Genomic DNA, 21,719 nt, shown 5'->3' on the forward strand with positions numbered 1-21,719 from the left:
ATTTTGGTGCAACTGTTGGGATGTCATCTAAGGTGACGTGTTCAGTGGGAACAATAATAATTTAAAAATAATTACCAATTTAGACACCTTGCCCATAGCAATGTACAAATTAATAAGGAAACTACACTTCCGTATAATGTTGAACAATACCACCAGTGAACACTAGATGGGCAGCCATGGCCTAACGGTTAGAGAAGAGGGCATAGGACTGAAGGGTCATTGGTTCAATTCCCCTGAATGGCAAGAAAATTGGGAGCAGTGGAAGTAAAGGGACACCACTGTCCTTCTCCCTCAATCCATGGTTAAGGTACCCTTGCGCAAGGCACTAAACCCATAACTGCTCCTCTGCCACTCTGGGTGTGTTCACAGCCCCTAGTGTGTGTGTTTGTACACTGCCACAGATAAGTTAAATGAGGAAAACTAATTTTGTTGCACAATGAAAGAAGGTGCATTTCTAATGAAAATATTGGAGTAGCCATTTGTGGGGCATTTCCAAAGTTTGGAATTATAGTTGGCAAAGTCAGTGCATTATAAACCAAGTCAATGAAAAAAAAGTCATAAAAATGTAATTAAAAACAATATGCTCAGATTAAATAATGTCTGATCAATGTCACTTAGATAGTATTTATGGAATGTAAGAGTATTCTTTACGCTACTTACACCACTTACAGGTTTCTGAATACAGTCATATGCAAAGAACATGATGAATTGTTCAGAAATGTTTCATTTTTGAGTTTAAAAGAAGATAAGAGGCAAATGTGCATTTTGTCGATTTATTAAAAGAACAAACTATTCAAAACATGTTATGGATGCTGAAAAAGTAAAGTTAATAAACAAAGATAAAAATGAAAACTGGATAAAATAAAGAAAAGTAAATGAAATTAAAAATCAAATCAAATCTATTTATACAGTGCCTTTTACAACTGATATTGTCACAAAGCAGTTTCACATATTTCACATAAAACATAACCATAACCAGATTAGCATGCTAGCTTTAAGGGTAGATGTAAGAGCCCCCAATCTGAGGGTCTCACAATCCACACTAAGCTGCCACTGCTGAGAAAAAGACATTTCTTCACTAATCTGAGCTCTTTTTCAGACAGTTATTAAACAGATATCTCACCATATTCTGACAGGTCTGCACTGACATTGACACACTGACAGTATGGCCTTGAAACAGTGTCTTGTTTGAGGACTGTTACACAATTGCTTCTTGAGGGGAAGATATGCATCTCAACTTAAAGGAACACTAGGTACTTTTTTTTTTTTTTGCTCCTGAGCCCCCCTTACATTTGCAGAGTGTAATTTATTTTTACAGCACTGTTGAAAAATCAAGAAAGAGCGGAGTAGGAATACTACCTAATACCTCCCTCCTCCACAAGTAACATAGTGTGGTTTCTATAGTGCTGAGCCTGGAGTAGCAATGACAGATGCTCTATTCTCTGTATTATAGGAGCAATACAATGTTTTTGAAGCTGTAATTTTAAGGTAAAATACTACCTAATGTTCCTTTAACACACATGCCTATGGAACTGACTAATCTATTACTGACAAATCATTGTTCCTAATGATCTATCCTTAATGAATAATAATGAATTAATCTATTGATTAACACTACAAGTACTAGTACGATTAAATTCTTACATGGTTAATTGAGTAAATAATAAATTAATTTAGAAAAAAAAAACTCACCCACATTCATAAACAGAGTACATGTTTCAGTTATATCAGCAATTTAAAATAATCTCAATTACTCAAATGAAATGTTAAGGCAGAGTAAGCATGGTCCAAGAAGGATCAAGTCCAATCTATTTACAAGAAAGTCCATGTGTTCTCATGGCATAGACAGTTGTGCAGTTTGAAAGAGAAAGTGTGAAGTAATAAGAAATTATCATACAAATTGTAGCCACATTCTCCTGATTTCTAAAATAAGTGACAACTAATACAGATCTCTACCCAGGATTGATATTATTGATTTTACCAATTTTTACCAATTAGTGGTGAGGCAGTATATGAGGCCTAATTTCTCAAACCCAGACCACTAAATAGTTTCTCTTTCTAAAGCATATTTAGTCATGTGGTGTCTTGAGTTTACCATTTAATGTAGCAAACCCCAGTTCTAGAGAATCTTTGGGTCTTCACTGGAAGTTTTCAGGGCCCTGAAACAGGAATCCTCTCACAGGCCTTACCCATTTTCTTCACATATATTATCTTCCCTCTTTTACCTTTTGCACGAGCTTTCATCTCTTTTATTCTATTCTCCATGTCATCCTTTTGAAACCCTAAAGACAAATAAATAAATAAATAAATAAATACAGCACAAATACAGCACAGCTTTACAAAAATATTGCCCAGCATACCACACCTATTGCATACCTATAATATTTTTTATTTATTTATTTATATTTTACAGTCAACATTCAGTTTACATCCACTGTACATCAAGTCTGTATCAAATATATATTCATACGGCAACTAGTTTACATCAGAACCTAATTTGTAAATTATTACAGAATAAAACTCAGAGTGGAGTGATCCAGGAAGTGCACATGTAGTGAAGTAGCAGTCTTTTTGGGCACAGAACTCAGTCACACTATTCGCTGAAACACCGGAACACTCCAAACAAGAGAGAGCACTGGTCTACAAACACATCACATCCAATAGACTATACTCACCAAACTCTTCATGCAGACGATAATGGATGGTTGAGCGACTTTCACAGACTGTGTTCTTCCTGATTTCACCACAGCATTGGTATCTACCATCAGAATACTCGCGGTCATGGTTAATGATGGTCTCAAACTCATACTCTAGAGAGTTGGCATTCACTTGGGCCATTTCTTCTTTCGCAAAACCTTCAACATTTTTTGACTTGCCCAACAGACATGACCTATCCCCCATCCCTTCCACATCAATCACCATAGTGATATTCTCATAGGTGATGTCTTCTGTGCCCAGTAGGTGAGAAACCTCATGGATTATTGTTCCAGGCTGTGAGTCTGTACACAATGTGTCAGGGGCACTCCAGAACATGTTACACAAATAAACAATGTTAGTCCCATCCCCTTGTTTGACGTAGGCAAAGACATCTTTTTTATTGGGATGATTATCCTCCTTGAAATGTATTTGATCTATCTTTGCTTGAAGATCCTGCAGAATGTCTTTGGTAGGAATGCAGCAGAAAGTGTAGGGGTCCACTGGTTCTGAGCAAGTGTAGTAGAAGCTGACTGGGAAGCCATAACACCCTTTATTAATAGCATCCTTCACAATGTCAGATGCAGCACTTCTTGCTTTTTCAGCAATCAACATGTGGTCTTTACTCAGATCAACTATGTTACACATATTCTGAAGAGTTTCCTGTGAATAAGAAAGTTAAAATTAGAATTATATATCTGCTGTACCAATGTGTGAGCTCAATTTATTAAGAATATCTCTCACTCTCTCAGCTTTCTATCCGAGAGATGTGGAGAAAGCTTTTGAAGTACAGGGTGGGTCATTTATATGGATACACCTTAATAAAATGGGAATGGTTGGCGATATTGTCCCCACAAACAGGAAGTTAATATCACCAACTATTCCCATTTTATTAAGGTGTATTCAGATAAATGGCCCACCCTGTACACCGTCAGAAAATCTGTCACTGTGGTGGTGCCCTCAACGGTACATATTATGGAGAAGAGTATGTAATGTACCTTTAGGGAACACAACTGGACTTTAAAACCACTGTTGTACCTTAAAGGTTCATTTAAACTAATTGTACCTTAAGTGACTAATAATGTACATATACAGTCCCTTTTTTCTGATTTCACACAAAACTTTTTTCTTATTTGACTAATGTAATAAAGTCTGCATGGTGACTTGTTAGATCTTTTAATTTGAGAGAAATATTGGCTCGTCAGGATGTGTCTTTGGTGAACTGTTGTGAGGATCTGAAACTTCAGCTCAAAAAATAGAGACATCAGCAGACATGCAACAAAGCATGTGAACGTTTTCCAGTTTCTGTTTTCAACAACCAACAGAACTGTGTACAGAGAAATGATCAGTAAAGTGTCTCAAAATAGGCAAATTCTGATATATGGATGTATGATTTTAAGGATAAAAATTTAAACATGCTTTTTTCACATTTTTAAACAAGCTGTCTACACATTGCTGCTGACTGGCTTAGGAAGAAACTTAAGATTAAATTAGTCATGTTTAAATGTGCAAATTAATAACACTGAATTAATTATTTAAAATCAAATTCGAACATGGATTTTGTTAGAACTACCGTCAAATGTAAATTTTAAAAGAGCTAAAAGAGATTTGTGTGAATGTGAAATAGTACTGATGGATTAAAACGAATTAAATAAATAAATAGATAGATAGATAGATAGACAGACATAAATAAAACACCTTGGCCTAGTGGTTAGAGGACTGGACTTAGTACTGGAAGGTCACCGTTTCGATCCCCAGGACCGGCGGGAACGTCGATGGCTGAAGTGCCCTTGAGCAAGGCACTGAACCACCAAATGCTCCCCAGTTGCCGGGGATGGCTGCCCGCCGTTCTGGGTGTGTGGTCACAGCCCTTAATGCACTAGTGTGTGTGTGTGTTCACTGACATAAATGGGATAAAAGCAGAACACACATTTCATTGTACAATCACAAGTAATTCATTTTAAGGAAATATGAATTACTGTAACATCCAATGGGAAATCAATTACCTTAAGCGAGGATAGATAAAAATTGAATATTAAAAAATATATCAATACTTTATATTAAAGTCTGCATCTACATTATAAAAACCTGTGATACCTGGTATCAAGTGATATCTGGCATATTGTTTGTATTATGTATGATACATTTTGTGAGTTTTGGGTTTACTGTCATTTTAAGACCACACAGCTTCAGGCTTGTGCTTGAAAAGTGTGTGAGAGTATGTGGGGAGATGTGGGCTTGGAGCAACGCCTTTTCCTTAACATATCCACATTTCATGTTTTGGATGCCATCCTGACTGTGCATGTACATGAACAAACACACCCACACACAAATGTTTGGGGTTGCTACCAATCCCATAAAATTCCCAATTTTAACAAGCCAGATGCGGCTCTTATCCTGTACAAACACAGCTGTTCAGTTCATAATAAAACATATTTGTTATTCTCCATTTGGAGTGGGAATAGAGGTGGATACATACAAAAAAAAATCAAATTAATATATCCAAGAACAAAAAAACCTTAACATGTTTGTTACCAACACCAGTTATCAAATATGCAAAATTGAGAGCTTATTTTCAAACTGATTTTAATATATTTTAATGTAAAATGAAAAGATCTGGTCAAAATGTCACTGGTTTTACCCAATCAAAAAGCATTTATTTTTGTCAATTTTTTATTTATTTTAAATGATTTAATTTACATAGAATGTCTGATTGTAATACAAATTGCCCTACATTTTGCTGCTGTCTTAAACTGACAATAAAATCACAAAAAAAATCTAATTATAAATTCATAGGACTATACATTATACAAACAATAACACCTATTAAACTATTGCACAAGACAAAAAAAAGTTATCCTCAGATTTTAATTACATGTAAATGCAGATCTTAATGCAAAGTATGTTAGTAAACAATTTTATATAGAGATGCTTCATTTTCACAATAACACATCATGCATCCCAATCATGCCCTTTTTTGAGCCATTTGATATTCATTTTGAAATGGGAAAAACCTGTATTTGATTTATAAAAAGAAAATCACAAGGAAATAATATGTCGGTTTCTGGGGTTGTGGTGGGAACAACCCCCCAAGATTTGATTTTTCGAGTGTCTGCAAATGAAACTCTTGGCTTCAAACATCAGATCAAAGTTATGTTTGAGGCCTACAACAGTTCAGTATTTTCACACCTGCTTAGTTTGGTCTGGACCTTCTGAGTTTTCAGTTTGATCCAAACCAAACTATCACGTATAAAATGTGCCTCAATCCTGACTAAAGAACAAAAGCTGGTCAGACCAAAAAATGTGGTCTCAATTCAAATCAAACTGAACCCATCATTTGATATAATATGTTTCACTGGTTATGTGTGTTTTAATGTTCAGATTTGTACATGACATTTGTACACTCTCTCCAGAGTTACATATTGACTGTCTTAGTTTTTTTATGTCATTCCCAATGCCATGCTTGTATGTTATCCAAAATCATGCACTAGCAAAATTCTTAGTGTATAAACAATGCTGCATTATTATGTTGAAGGGCACTCAGTAGTCATATGTAAAATGCAGACAAGTGTGTTTTGGGACACAGCATAATTCAGTTATATCACTGAGTTCAACCATGGTGAAAAGATGGAACAATAAACAAACATTTAACCAAATGATTTATGATCTTGCTTTTAATGTGTTCACTAAATTTTAATGTGAAAAAAATATACTTTATCAAATATTTACAATGTAAACTCTAATCACTACCTTGTCTCTTTGGGAGGAGAAAAAAAATGTGGGAATTGCCCATATTTCTTCAGAGTGAGACTACTGTGTATGCACAGCCAGCCTGATTATGAAAACAAGGAGCAAAGAACAATACACACAGAGCGTGCATAACTTAATTCTCTGCTAAAAAGCTAGTGAACAGCTGTGAGTGAGTCAAGATCCAGTGTAATAAGCACAAACCGGGTTTAAACATCGGTCCTTGCAGACCTCTACTTACATTAGTTTTCTTTTTTCTTCAAACACTGAAAAATGTTATGCATGAGATGCTTAGGCTACACAGCCAGACAGTAACTAATCATTACTTACGCTAAACCCAAACAACTCAATGGATCTAGTGCGGAAAAAAAAGCTAAAATATTTACAGTTGTAAGCGTAATGCTTTTTTGTGGGTTTCCACACATTGTATTGAAATACACCTTTAAAGTGATCATACAACTGAACAGTTTCGATACTTTAGTGTGTGCTAAAAGTTAAAGTAATATACATGATTTAAACTCATAAGAAATAGCAGTCCCTGATAGCAAAGAGACAGCGGACTGTTGGTCCACTGATGGGAAAGTTGGACGTTCACTAGTGTTTTATACAACGTTTTCTGGGCGGAGCGCTGGTGATTAAACATTTTAATACTTTTCCATTTACAGTCTAATTTATATTTTTTCCTTTTAAGTTCTTTTGTTTGTTCCTTTATAAATAATATTAGTAAATAATTTTAATCCAGCACAGTGTCAACATTTTTATCATAATCATTTTATATCAAGCTCATACTCATTATTATATCTCTCATAGTTGTTGGTAATATTTGTATTAGTTTGTTTTCCAGAATAAAATTCTCTGTGAGTTTAAAATCTGAGGAGATTATAAATGAGTTATATTCTGTACAGGACAGTAATCTGAGTGGTCCGATGGTGGACCAGCAGTGTTCAGTGGTCAGTCAGTGGTGTGCCAGCCTTTTAATGCCAGTGGACCATATATGCTCTTTTTTTGGGGTGCAGTGTTATGGGCCAGAAATCTAAAAAGTTTATAACATTGTAAGGGAAATGCTACTGACGTTTTAAATTTTCTGCAGAATTCTGTCACTAAGTAAACAATTAAGTCATTAAGAGTAGTTTGGTGTAAAATTTTTCAGTGTAGACTCATCTGTTTACAGTGGTGGTGATAGGAAATAAATACATCCATTTTAATTACTGTCCAAAACCACCAGTGTCTGTTGAGTTTGACTGTGTTTTAGGTATGGTGAAAACTATATAAACTAAATTTCAAAATTATTTCACTTTAAATGCAGCTAAAAAAAATTTTTTCCAAAATACTATATGATCATGATTCCAGATTTAGGTAGAAATTACTTAACCCCACCACTGTTGGAGATGTAGTGCCAAACCTGGTGGTGTTGTAATATCACTGGAAGAGCTTGCTGTTTTGGCAGAACTGGCCAAAAAAGAAAACAATGCGTAAACAGCATATATAACCTTTAATGAAACATTATTCTCTGCACAGTTTACTTCTGTTGTCCAACAAAGAGCAAAAGAAACATTTTTTCTTCACTTTTCAAATCCTGCCTTCCAATCCACTCTTATATTAAGTCTATGGTCCAAACACAAATAAGCATAACAACAACAACAACAACAGCATAAATCCCCTTCAATTACCCCCAAACGACAACATGGGGGATTGCACGTTTTCTGGCAGCACCCACATCTGACCAGCCCTGCATCCGCTAATATATTTACTAATCATATTTACAGTATCAAATACCTACACATTTTTAGTAGCAGTCCTACCGTTAGCGTTTTGCACTCAAACAAACGTGATGATTCTTGTTGAGTGTTTCCCTTTAAATCATCCACGATAACACTCGGGTGTTCGTTTTCTCTGGGATGTAGGAAGAAGGACTCGGAACAGCAACGGTTTACCAAAATAAAAAGTTTATTTGCAAAGAGCTCTCTGTGAACGATGTCCACTCTCTAGGAGTTCAAGACACAAAGTGCAAAGAATATATCACATACACTAGATTATATAGACAAACCCCACCCTGTGCAGAATTGTGCAGACGCATTGCATTCCAACCACAAAACTGATTTGAACCAGATATTTTTTAATGTCTCCCAGTTTAGTTCCTCTATTTCTTATCAAGCGTCTGCTTTCTGCACTTCTGACCCGTTTACAAGTTATGTTGAGGGGCTTCTAAGAACTGCTCACACTTTCTGTCCCTCCGATTTCAGTAAAATTTCACCTTTGCAGTGTTCATTTCCTGTTGCACTTGGTTCTGAGTTTCCATTCCCTGTTTAGATGCAGCTGCCTCTGCACTTTCGTCGCCCCACTTCTTTTCCCCCGATAATGCTAGTAAACACAGACTTTTATTCTACTTATCAGTAGTGATCAGTGGTCAGTCAGTGGTGTGCCAGCCTTTTAATGCCAGTGGACCATATATGCTCTTTTTTTGGGGTGCAGTGTTATGGGCCAGAAATCTAAGAAGTTTATAACATTGTAAGGGAAATGCTACTGACATTTTAACTTTTCTGCAGAATTCTGTCACTAAGTAAACAATTAAGTCATTAAGAGTAGTTTGGTGTAAAATCGTTCAGTGTAGACTCATCTGTTTACAGTGGTGGTGATAGGAAATTGTCACAGTTGAAGGAGGATGAGGAGGTGGAAGTAGACGCAAGGAAGATTTATTAAAACAAAACCAAGGCAAACACACAACAAACAGAAAACAATCAGGAGCAGGGAGGCAAGAAACAAACTAGAACTCAGAGGAACATAACTAGGACAGGAACATAACTGTGAACTGGTGGTAATGTGTAAGGCAACAGACAAAGAAACACATCTACACACACAAGAACCAACCAAGGTACACTGAAACACTATATATACACAGAGCACTGACAAGGAACACCTGGGGACAATAAGGAGAGGGCAGGACTACAAAGGAGACTCCGACGAGAGGGCAGATCAAAGGCGGGACTAGGGCCGAGACAGGAAGAATATACAGAGCCATGTGCTAAATGAGCACATGGCTAGGAAAACAAACACAGGACGTGACAGAAATAAATACATCCATTTTAATTACTGTCCAATCCACCAGTGTCTGTTGAGTTTGACTGTGTTTTAGGTATGGAGACAACTATAGAAATTAAATTTCAAAATTATTTCACTTTAAATGCAACTAAAAACATTTTTTTTCCAAAATACTCTATGATCATGATTCCAGATTTAGGTAGAAATAACTTAGCCCCAACACTTTTGGAGATGGTGGTGTTGTAATATCATTGGAAGAGCTTGCTGTTTTGGCAGAACTGGCCAAAAAAGAAAACAATGCGTAAACAGCATATATAACCTTTAATGAAACATTATTCTCTGCACCGTTTACTTCTGTTGTCTAACAAAGGGCAAAAGAAACATTTTTGCTCCACTTTTCAAATCCTGCCTTCCAATCCCCTCTTATATTAAGTCTATGGTCCAAACACAAATAAGCATAACAACAACAACAACAACAGCATAAATCCCCTTCAATTACCCCCAAACGACAACATGGGGGATTGCACGTTTTCTGGCAGCACCCACATCTGACCAGCCCTGCATCCGCTAATATATTTACTAATCATATTTACAGTATCAAATACCTACACATTTTTAGTAGCAGTCCTACCGTTAGCGTTTTGCACTCAAACAAACGTGATGACTCTCTTCACAAAGCTTTTTCCACTCTTGGTCAATCCTCCTGCACACTAATTCCCCACGAACTCTGACTGGAGTCAAGCTATCCGCACTTTGGAAACTGACGGTCAAGCCATCCGCGCTTCAAATCCGAATGCACGTATAGGCGCGTCATTACGGTTTTTCTTTGCGGAGAACACCACATCCGCTTTGGTACAGATAGAGAGTCTGAAACCCGCGTTTGAGCAGCGATGTCTCTGTTACTAAATAAATGCACGCAGTGCTAAAATGGACTAAATGGGCTAAAATTAACAAGACATTAGGAATATATTTCGTTTTAAATCACTTTAAAGAGGCAAAACACGCTTTGATTATTTCATACATTTGCGTATTTTTTTACTTTTCTATAAACACTTAACTGGCTTTGAATAGTAATCCTGGTGGACATGTAGAAATACAGATTACATTTTACTGTCATTAAACAAAGGGAGCTCACTGTATAATATTCTCATGGATTTATACTGAATACCTACCAATATGGATTTCTAAAAAACTGCCCATAATGCCTAAACCATTCCACTGTCATTAAACAGAGGGGCCTCTTGGCTATCAGCTGTATGATTTTGGCAACATTTCACTGTATACTTTAATCATAAACTCATACTGAATACATTCCAATGTGGATTTCTCAAAAATTACCCATAATGCCTAACCCTTTCCTAATGCTTGCGAAAGTATTTGGCCCCCTTGAACTTTTCAAACTTTTGCCACATTTCAGGATTCAAACATAAATATATGAAATTTTAATTTTTCTGTGAAGAATCAACAACAAGTGGGACACAATCGTGAATAAAATAAAATATGCAATATTATTAAGAGGGCCGAATAATATTGCATGCCCCACTTTTCAGTTTTTTATTTGATATTTTATTTTATTCGCGATTGTGTTAGTTGGTAGACAAGATGCCCCTCTGTTTAATGGCAGTGGAATGGTTTAGGCATTATGGGTAAATTCGGAGAAATCCATATCAGTAAGTATGTAATATGTGTTTATGAGAAAAGTACACAGTGAAATTCTACCAAAATCATACAGGTAATAGCCAAGAGGTCCCTCTGTTTAATGACAGTGGAATGGTTTAGGCATTATGGGTAATTTTTTAGAAATCCATATTGGAAGGTATTCAGTATAAATCCATGAGAATATTATACAGTGAGCTCCCTTTGTTTAATGACAGTAAAATGTAATCTGTATTTCTACATGTCCACCAGGATTACTATTCAAAGCCAGTTAAGTGTTTAGAGAAAAGTAAAAAAATACGCAAATGTATGAAATAATCAAAGCGTGTTTTGCCTCTTTAAAGTGATTTAAAACGAAATATATTCCTAATGGCTTGTTAATTTTAGCCCATTTAGTCCATTTTAGCACTGCGTGCATTTATTTAGTAACAGAGACATCGCTTTCAGACTCTCTATCTGTCCCAAAGCGGACGTGGTGTTCTCCGCAATGAAAAACCGTAATGACGCGCCTATACGTGCATTCGGATTTGAAGCGCGGATGGCTTGACCGTCAGTTTCCAAAGTGCGGATAGCTTGACTCCAGTGAACTTGTCGGAGTCTGTTCTGTCGTGAATTGATGTATAGTTGTAAAACTAACTTTATAATCCAGTAAAGTAACTTTATAAACTCTGACGGAGGCCAGTGAAGCTGATGATTGGAGCAGCTTTATATTTGAACGGCGCCTTAACGAAAGCTGAAAGAAGACCAACCTTGACTGGTGAAACGAGAAGAGTATCTCTGCAGGCGGAAGGCAGCTCCAAGTGGGTGGTACAGCTCCAAGTGTGTGGTACAGCTTCAAGTGGACGCGGAAGAACATTTAAAGCACGACTCAAGCACGTCGCTGAAATAAATGAAACTGATTAAATAAACTATATTAAAATAAAGTTTAATTCAGGCAGGTAGTGTTGCAGTCACACAGCTCCAGGGACCTGAAGGTTGTGGGTTTGAGCCACACTCCATGTGAATGTCTGTGAGGAGTTGGTAGGTGGATTGGCGACTCAGTGTGAGTGTGTGTGTGTGTGTGTGTGTGTGTCACCTTGTGAGGGACTGGTGTGCTCCTGCCTTGCACCCAGTGCAGCCAACTCAAAGCATGTGTGATCATCTGAACACAAAGAGTTATTCATAATACTCTACAACAAGGACACACTTCTATAAAGAATCATTTAAAACCACGCAATGAACTAAATGAAGTACAGTCAACTTCTCTGAATGTCTATTTATATTCTTAGTTTTAAGTTGAGCCAAATTTCCTGAAAGGTTGCACCACTATCTTGGAATTCATTAAACAATAACTACATTACAGTGAATTTCCATCTTACTAAGTTCACCTCACTTGTAGCTACACGCACTGACTCTATTTGTCATATACACCTACTATGACTGTCATGGTGGGTTTGCTGAATATTATAATTATTTGCAAATTATTAGCACCATTTCTGTCCATTAATGGAAAGGAGCTGCTTTAAATATGTATTTGAATAGTGGGCCATTTTCTACAGTGTTACTTAAGGGTTTACACATCTAAACTGATTATAATACAATGCTGTGCTGAGTACAAAACAAATAATATAGTCCTATTAATCAAATTAAAGTCCTGTAATCAAATTAAAATAATGATTGTAGACATGAGAGACCTAATGGACTTCATAAGTTTGCAGTTCACCCCATAATCAGATTACCAAAAATATATCATTAAAATATCAGGAGTGCTATGTATTTCGTTGTCACTGAAACCTAATATTTTAAACTATAACTAGTAGAGGGTACCTAGTTCTGTTGGAGAGAAACTATGCCCTTTTTTCAAATCACAAAGGCTGCTTTTCCTACATTCGCCTTCCCACAAATCATAGATCGCCCACTTGCTGGTCTCTGCCCAATTGCTGCGTAAGCCCCTCCCACTTGCTGGCCTCCGGTCTGCAGAGATACGTACTTGTTTGTCTAAAACGCATTAATCTTAGTGGCGCATTTTCAAAATAAAAGTTTATTTTAAAAAGCAAATTGGTTCCAGGCAAGCCAATTTTTTTGTTCTCCTATCTAATGTTCTTTTAGTTTGTTTAAGGGCTATTAATGGATCCATTGTGAGTGGGTGCTTTTTACAGAATAAGCTTCATAGGCAAAACAGAAAGGCATTAATAAAGACAGGCTCATTAATAAAGAAATGCTAATTTCTTCAGATTCCTTGCGCCCCACCTGCTATACCCACAAGCACCACTAGGGGAGCGCGCCCCACATTTTGAGAAATGCTGCACAAAAACAACCATCCATCCATCCATCCATATTCCACCGCTTATCCGGGTCCGTGTCGCGGGGGAAGCAGTCCGAGTAAAGAAACCCAGACCTCCCTTTCCCCAGCCACTGCTCCTCCGGGGGTATACCGAGGTGTTCCTAGGCCAGTTGACACATGTAGTCTCTTCAGCGTGTTCTTGGTCTGCCCCGGGGCCTCCTCCCCATAGGACATGCCCGGAACACCTCACCAGTCTTAGTAAAATCTGTATAATATTCCTTTAGTGCTTTAATAAATGAAATTATACTTGTTTAGTGACATACAGTTGTAAATACATGTCAGAATTTATATTGTGCAACAGCAGTGGCTGTTGTCTTGCCTCGACACCACCTCATGTGCATTTTAAATTGTTAAGTTCCATCGGTCACAATGTAAAACACAGCCAACAACACCTGTAATGTCCCTGGGAATTGTAAAACCGCATAGTTTTTGGCCCCAAAACTCACAAGGCTTCCTGATCACTGCGTTTTCATGCGTGAAAGAGTGAAGCAGATAAATATTTAATTTTTCATGAGTTTGCATGTGTGTGTTTGTGTGCGTGCGTGTGGTGGGGGGTGTCCCTGCTGTTTCACGTTGTGTTTAGCCCTGGCCTGTGTACTTAGTGTTGTCATATGACTTTAACTTACTGTTAAATTCACGTACTACTAAGAGATATTTCTCATATCAACAGTCCTAAACAACCAAAGGGTTATACTGATATGTGCATTTAACAATTAAAAAACAACCTAGAATGTGTAAACCCTGTTAAAAAAAAAGCACCCTGAGTCCATCTTATTAACCACGCATGCATCCAACAAGCGCAGCAGAGAGAGATAGTCAGACAAACACTCAAAACACATATGCACATAAATCTTAGGTCTACCCAGGTAATAAAGATTTGAACAAGCTTTCTAACACTGTGCACTATTCAAGGTCTGAATGTACTGTACATCTATTTATTTTTCATTTGCCAACAGTCTTACATTTGCCAAACACAATTACATTATTGGGTGGTACAGCAGGCGGTGGCGCAGCTGGTAGTGTCACAGTCCCACTCCAGGTTACTGTCAGTGAGGAGTTTGGTGTATTCTTCCCATGTCAGCGAGGGTTTCCTCCTGGTGCTCCGGTTTCCCAGGTGGATTACTCAAGAGTGTCCGTAGGTGTGAGTGTGCGAATGAGTGTGTGTCACCCTGTAAAGGACTGGTGCCTCCTCCGGGTTGTATTCTTGCCTTGGGCACAGCGATTCCGGGTAGGCTCCGGACCCACCGCGACCCTGAACCGGAGAAGCAGTTACAGACATTCATTGAATGAATGAATAACATTACATTATTGAATGTATTTATTCTTATAATTTCCTCAACTGGTCACAGAATTATTCATACAAAAGTGGATGGGCATATCATTCTGTTAATAAATATACACTCATCTGTAACACTTTGATCCATTTGAGTCCACTTATGTCCAATCTAGTATTGATTCTGGGCAGTACAAACCTTCCATAGAAGTATTCCTAATCTTATGGCTAAGGTGTTCCAAAATAAATTAATGACTGAACAGCAACCTGTCATATCTCAAACATAACCAACTCACCATATGGGTTAAAATGAGCTGGTCTACCACATTCAACAAAAAAATTGTCAAAGCTCATTGACCTCAGCCTTCACTGAAAAGCAAAGCAGAACACAGGCTTTCAACAGAAACTGGAAAAAATGTATGTGTGATTATTGAGCCACTCGAGTACATTTATAACACTGAGAGTTAGACACACTTAACATTTTAGGTGTTAGACTCACATGTAGCTATAGCTCTATATAAGTACATCATCGTGTTAAGTTCTCAATTTATGCTAATTTATTGACCGGTTGTTAATATTTTATTTATTATGCTCAATTTGTGAAAAATTGTCTAAAGGCTATACAGACATGAATTCACAACAGAATTTGATTTTCAAAAACTATATTTTGATGAAAAAGTTAATTGTGTCAAATATAAAGACATACAAAACTATATCTATCTGCTTCTAATTTAAATCTAGAACCAGATACAATACTTGACGCAAGTAATAATGTGTAAAATACAGTGTAAGGTTAGAGAATCCAGCTTGAGGCCTGAGGGTTTTTGGTTCAATTCCTGGGACCAGCAAGGAAAAAAAAAGATGGCTGAAGTGCCCTTGAATATGGCACATAACACCCAAACTGCTCCCTGGGCACTGAGGTCGTTGGCCACCCCCTGCTCCTGTTGTGTGTGTGTGTGTGTGTGTGTGTGTGTTCACTGCCCCCAGCATGTGTGAAGAATTGCTCACTAGTGTGTGTTTCTGTTTTCACTACCACAGATGGGTTAAATGCAGAGAAGCAATTTCCCCTAGGAAATCAAAACAGGTGTTTCTTGTTTCTTCTTCTTCTTTTAAATTTTTTTTGTTTGTTGATTTTGATTTATTGCTTGGGCCACAGAAAACACAATTTTGCAAGAACCCTTTCCACTGTAGAGCTTATATTCAAGCAGCAAACCTTCCTATTAATGTCTTCCTTTTGAAGGCTACTGTTGTCTGTGAGTACGGGGCAACAATGGATAATATAAGTTTTGCTTACTGTCTTAATAACTTACTTGAGAGGTCTGAAGTTTACGTTTGCAAACTGATTAATGTCCAGGATGAAAGTTATATTGGAAGACTAGACTTGTCAGCAGAAATGCAACATCGTGCATTAAAGTTCCATTATTAGTTTATTTGTGCAACAACCAAGTGATATACACACTTCCTTCACTTTTTTAGTTCCTCTTTAGGCACTAATTAAAGCTATTTCTGAACAGATAGTTGTACTGGGACATGAGATTTTACACAAGAACACCTCTACGTATGTTATCCCATCAAGTAATGTACCTACCATGTTATCCATGCCTTCGTAGAGTGTGCAGAATATGGTTTTGTATTATCCTTAATCATATAGGGCAGCATATTTTATTGAGTGTACATTTTACAATTCATGGTGCCATCACTGAATTGTAAGTTACTACTGATAGAGTCACAGACTAGGACAGACCCTGGCTTGTGGACATGCTGTTAGTTATGTTCCTCTGCTTCGGTCTGGAGATAATAGCTTTGATTTCTTCCAAAAAAAAAAAAAAAAAAAAAAAAGAAAAGGAACTATTTATCTGAAACCAATATATGTTTTCACTTTGTGATTGTCCATCCCAGAGCTTAAGGTTTTCTTTTAGCATAGTAAAGTTTTGACTGGCATTTGTGGATGTACTTGCATATTGTAGAGTTTGACAAAGGTTTGCTAAATAACTCCTGAAATTTTTTTTTGTATACATGAATTACATTAAATGTATACTACACTCTCAGAAAAAAGGTATGGTACGGTACATTATTGGTCACGAAAGGTACATGTAACTGTACCTTTAAAGGTACAACTCTTAAAATCCATTTGTGGTCCTTAAGGGTACATGACATACTCTTCTCCAAAAGGAGAGGTGAATATTTGTAAGATTTTATTAGAGAACTGTGTAAAATAAAAGAACATAATATACAGTAAGTCCTGAAGATGAAATGGGGTTGTGTTGATATCAACACACTTTTAAAATCTGCAGTTACAATAGAATATTTTACAATTATGTTCCTCATTAAAGGTATAGAATATGTGCCCTTGAGGATACCAACACACTGACATTTTTCTGACAGTGTGGAAAAACAATCCGAAGAACCTATTGCTGCTTCTTATTTCTAATAGAAAAGGAACTGCACACTACGGAGATAATTCAAAATCTTCGCACTGTTGATTGCTTTTACAATGAAAACATCTTAAAGAAGATATGCTACAACTGGCATGTACAAACTTTTAAACATAGTGTAATTGTGTATTCACTTTCAGAGTACAGTACATTGCACTAGGTAAAGTGCACCAAGATATCTATTTCCCAAGATGAAACAGCACCAAACATATAACTCAACAGAGTAATTACTGTATACATTCCTTTACTTAACCTACTACCATTTCATTTCTAATTAGCATATACATATAATATGTGCTTAGATTGTGTATTATGTGTTGTCATGTTTGGCTTGTTATATATTGTACTTTAGCATGGCGGACTCGCATTGTTTACTTATAGCTGAAATTACACATCCAAGTATTTGATTTCATGGGCTCTCTTTTCTTCCTGATAAAGATAGTGTTAAAGGATTGTACTGAATGTAATGTATTATCCTGCTGTGGCCTTGGTGTGAGAAACAAAAAAAGATCAGAATTAGTTATGAATCAACATTTATTAGTTAACATAATTGTATGTACACCAATGGTACAACACTTATTGATATGTATGAACATACTTGTAATCCACAGGTATTTATTTTTCTTCATTTCTTTGCTTTTTTTCTCCCTCCTTTTTTACATCAAAACAAAAGAAACCAAAAAAAAGGACGAGAGGAATTTAAAAACAGAACAGATGGGTCCAGAAGTGAAAGGTAAGAGAGGTTATTCAATCTATTAATCATTTTTAAACTTACAAAAAAAAAAAAAAAAAAAAAAAAAAGACATAATCTTGTAGCACATAAAAGACTGTTTGGATGTAAATGGCTCAGAACTTCATTAAGACCATAGAAAACTGTAAAAAATGGAGTGATTTGTCTGTGTGCGTGTTTTTGCACAAGAAGAAGAGGATTACCTTTAGGGACTGACGTTTAAAGACATTAGGGATGTGTATAGACAATATTCGCCTATTATGAAGAATGAGGTTTGAGAACATAAGCTACATCTTAGTTTCTGGAAGGGACCAGTACTACTAGTTTTATTACAAGCAGCATTTCTATTGGAGTTTAACGTAATCCAGCAGTAGGGAAAAAGGAGAAAGTGGTGGAGCATGTGATGGGAATGTCAGTGTGCCCAACATGGCCACTTGCTAGATTTTAGACCCTTAACAGATCTTCATTTTTACCAAGAAATAATCAAGACATTCCCAACCCAGTTGCTAGAGGCCATTCCAACTTTTGATTTTATATATATATATATATTCATACAAACATGTCATGCCATAATTATCATATCAATGTATAGATCAGGGGCATATCAGACCAAAAGCACAGCATTCTTTCAGCATTATAGTTGCTTTCTTCTCCTTCTATTATGATTTCCTAAGAGTCAGTGTAATATCCAGAACATTCTGCATTGCAGTTTCACATAGTATATCATATATATATTTATATTTATGTACAATGAAGATGAATGCACACAGCTATTTTCTGTAGGGAACAAACATTCAAAACTCACATTAGATAAAAAAGGATATATATTGGATATGGAATATTTATGTGAGACAGCTAAGAACAGCTATTTAAGCTTCAAAACAAGCAATTTAATAAACTCATCTCTATACATTTTCTAATCTATTTTCTTGTATGCATTACACAGAGGATATATTTCTATCAGATTACAAAATGTCACACAATTAAACACTACGTTTCCCCACTGAAAAGAAAAAAACAAAACAAAAAAACAAACAAAAACCTGTTACCTACAATATGTACACAAAGTGCAAGAGGCACTTTCAATTCATGCTTTTAAGAAACTGGTGCAAAAAAGAAATGAGATGTCCATGCTTCTGTGATATTAAGCTCAAAATTTTAACAGTTGGCAACAGTCCTTTGTATTAGGGTATCTGCCTCTGGATCCTAAACATCATCAGATGACAATGGATTTCAAGGTTGGTGGAAATATTGTATAAAGTGGGACCCTTCATTTAAGACGATGTGGGGTGAAATTTCAATGTGCGTTTTTTGCCAGAAGCTAGTTCTCTTCACAAAGCGGCCTTTTTATTCTTAAGGAAAAAATAAAATAAACACAATCAAGTAAAAAAAAGACAAAACTATGAACATGCTAAGGGTGATTGGTAAGCAGGCTAAACACGTTAACTAGCTTTTCATGGCTGTACTCACACATAGTGGTTAATGCTTTAGAGGCAAGGCAAATTTTAAAGGAGGTCAACAAGGAAATTCCTGACATCCATTCATTCTTGCATCTCAGAGAGGAACACACGTGGCTCTGTGTGTATGTTTTCCATGCCATTTCTTTTGTCTGTCATTTGATTTCACAACATTCCTCAGCATTCCTGGTGACAGGGACTATAATTCTTGGAGGTATATTCTGGCCATTGGTCAGTCATGAACAGTCAGACGTAGGTAAATATTGCAGCATATTGGGGCTGCTAGAACAGTCATTTACATGTGGCTGAGTATCTCAGGAGGAATATATGTACAGACAGAGACTGCTAGGGTAATTAAAGAGAGCAGCTGTTGGCACTAATACACTCACACTGGCTCTGGGAAATCACGACTAGTGCTATGGGCTCACTTGTGCACATCCCAACAAGATTAATTTCTTCCTATGTAAAGGAATTCTTCCTAGATACATTCTTTGCTTTATCTTGCTCTTTTTTTTTCAAACACAGACATTTTATTTCTCGTTTCATTGTTCCTCCGTGACTGGATTGTTCAGTGTGCTTTTAAAAGGAAACAAGCCAAGGTCATTGGAATTGGAATGTCAACCTTAACAATGTCCCTTAAAATGTGCTTTTCAAATGGTTCTTGTTTGGGGAGTATGCCTGCTTTTTTAAGTTTTAAAAGAAAAGAATCTAGATAAATGGTTAACAGTGTGAGAAAGCCAATATAAAACAGTGTACGCTTTTATAAATATAAAGGCAAGAGTTATTTGGCAATCTGTAAACCCACTGTGATTTTGTAAACAGGTAAACAATTACTCTCCAGCATACTCTGAGGGCTTAATATAAAATATTTCAACTGCCTGCATTAGGAATGTCTTCCCTGACAACAATGAGTGCATTTTCATTTGCCTGAGTATCTAACATTCTACAGTCCAGAGATTGGAGAAGAAACGAGCTTCTGAGGAAATTAAATTTGGAGAAATATAACTTGTTTGTACTTGTGGGTTCAATTTTGGGCATATGAAGTTGATGAATATTTATTTTGCAATGTTCTCCCAAGCGAGCCAAATGCATAACTTAAATATGAATAATTACTTTCCAACAAAGAAAATGGATTCTTTAAAAAGATCAGTGCCTTTGAAATACTGAGATAATAGCCATCATTTATCAGAATTATGTACTAATCATCAGTAGTGAGTGGTATTTCATTAGGCCCTGGCACTGTGTGCTCTCAGTGAGCTAAAAATAGTGGTCACTAATCAAGTCAATTTCAGTGAATGTCAATGAAGCTGTTAGCAGTTGTTTGTTTGGTCCATTCTCTGATGTGCATATGTGCCTCACACTCACCTACACACTAAAACAATCATGAGCACTGTCTTTTAGTAAACAAAATAGAAGCTCTCTAATCCTTTAAAGAAAAGGAAAAGAGCGTTCAAGAGATCTTGTAATGGGGAGGCTTTCATTATCAACATGGCTTGTGCTTTTAGTACCTTTGAGCATGTGCAGTGGCCTCTAACCCTAATGGCGTAGCCTAGTAACAGCAGATCTCCCTGTGAATCTCTTGGGACTGTTATATCAGGTAGGTCAGAGGTCATAGAGTGAGGTAAAATAAGGGAAGAGGTTACAGAGTAAACGTCTATTGCTCTAATAAAGAGGATGCGACTTGGAAAGGTATTGGCTCTGTACAGTTTTATTATAGTATTTCATTCAATGTGAATTGCTGGGTTTTCTGTGTATTCTCTCCCTACCTTCTGAAAAACATCCTCTTACAACTGCATTCACCAATCACCCCTCCCCCCCCCACCCCACAGTGTGCATACAGTATATATATATTACCATCCAAAATAATTTAAATTGCATTGTATATTATTTCTCCTTTTCCTCTCCAAAGCCTTGCTAACCACTGCGCACCTGTTAGCTCATAGGCACATGTTAGTGCACTATCAGACAGTGTGATTCTAACCCTTTTTTAGCATTAGTACATATTATTTCAGACAGTCAAACAGGTTGTTAAACATACTGTAATGGGAATAACAGAAGTCTAAACTACAAAACCCATCATTTGTTCTGTGTGCTTGATTATACTCTTTTGCTCTCTCTTTTCTTTTTCGTTTTTTTTTTCGTTTTTTTTTTTCGTTTTAAGAAAGCTCGGGGGCTCGGACACAGGGTGTCTATGTGCTTGCTTTAATCACTTTTCCGTGGTTCCTCTTCAACAAGTGTGTACTCCGCAGTTGTGCCGTTCGTGGCTGCCGAGGTTACCTGAAAGCAATTATTGTCAACATCTCATCACCCGACATGAAACATGATTATAAATGCTGTTACTCTATGTTTCTGTGTAAGTATTATA

At 36.7% G+C, this 21,719-nt stretch overlaps 2 protein-coding genes across 5 annotated transcripts in view; both read right to left on the reverse strand.

The window, feature by feature from the left end:
• Positions 1 to 759: 759 nt before the first annotated feature.
• Positions 760 to 10,200, reverse strand: LOC136695642 (uncharacterized). 2 transcript variants are annotated; one of them, XM_066669850.1, is made up of 3 exons: positions 10,112 to 10,200; positions 2,676 to 3,357; positions 760 to 2,282 (listed from the first exon to the last, which is right to left on the reverse strand). In XM_066669850.1, the coding sequence occupies exons 2-3, from the start codon at positions 3,340 to 3,342 to the stop codon at positions 2,152 to 2,154; spliced, it is 798 nt and encodes a 265-aa protein (XP_066525947.1). In that variant the 5' UTR covers positions 3,343 to 3,357; positions 10,112 to 10,200; the 3' UTR covers positions 760 to 2,151. The 2 variants fall into 2 exon arrangements, with proteins under 2 accessions (XP_066525947.1, XP_066525948.1); XM_066669851.1 differs by having other exon boundaries at positions 10,090 to 10,184.
• A 7,483-nt stretch (positions 10,201 to 17,683) lies between these two features.
• The window catches only part of slc1a2b (solute carrier family 1 member 2b), a 35,510-nt gene continuing 31,474 nt past the window's right edge, over positions 17,684 to 21,719 (reverse strand). For all 3 annotated transcript variants that reach the window (XM_066667877.1, XM_066667878.1, XM_066667875.1), the window contains exon 11: positions 17,684 to 21,631. In XM_066667877.1, coding sequence (XP_066523974.1) covers positions 21,628 to 21,631 — 4 coding nt within the window. In that variant the 3' untranslated portion in view covers positions 17,684 to 21,627. The remainder of the gene's footprint in view (positions 21,632 to 21,719) is intronic.

Source organism: Hoplias malabaricus, chromosome 4 (assembly GCF_029633855.1).
Source record: "Hoplias malabaricus isolate fHopMal1 chromosome 4, fHopMal1.hap1, whole genome shotgun sequence".
Lineage (NCBI taxonomy): Eukaryota > Metazoa > Chordata > Actinopteri > Characiformes > Erythrinidae > Hoplias > Hoplias malabaricus.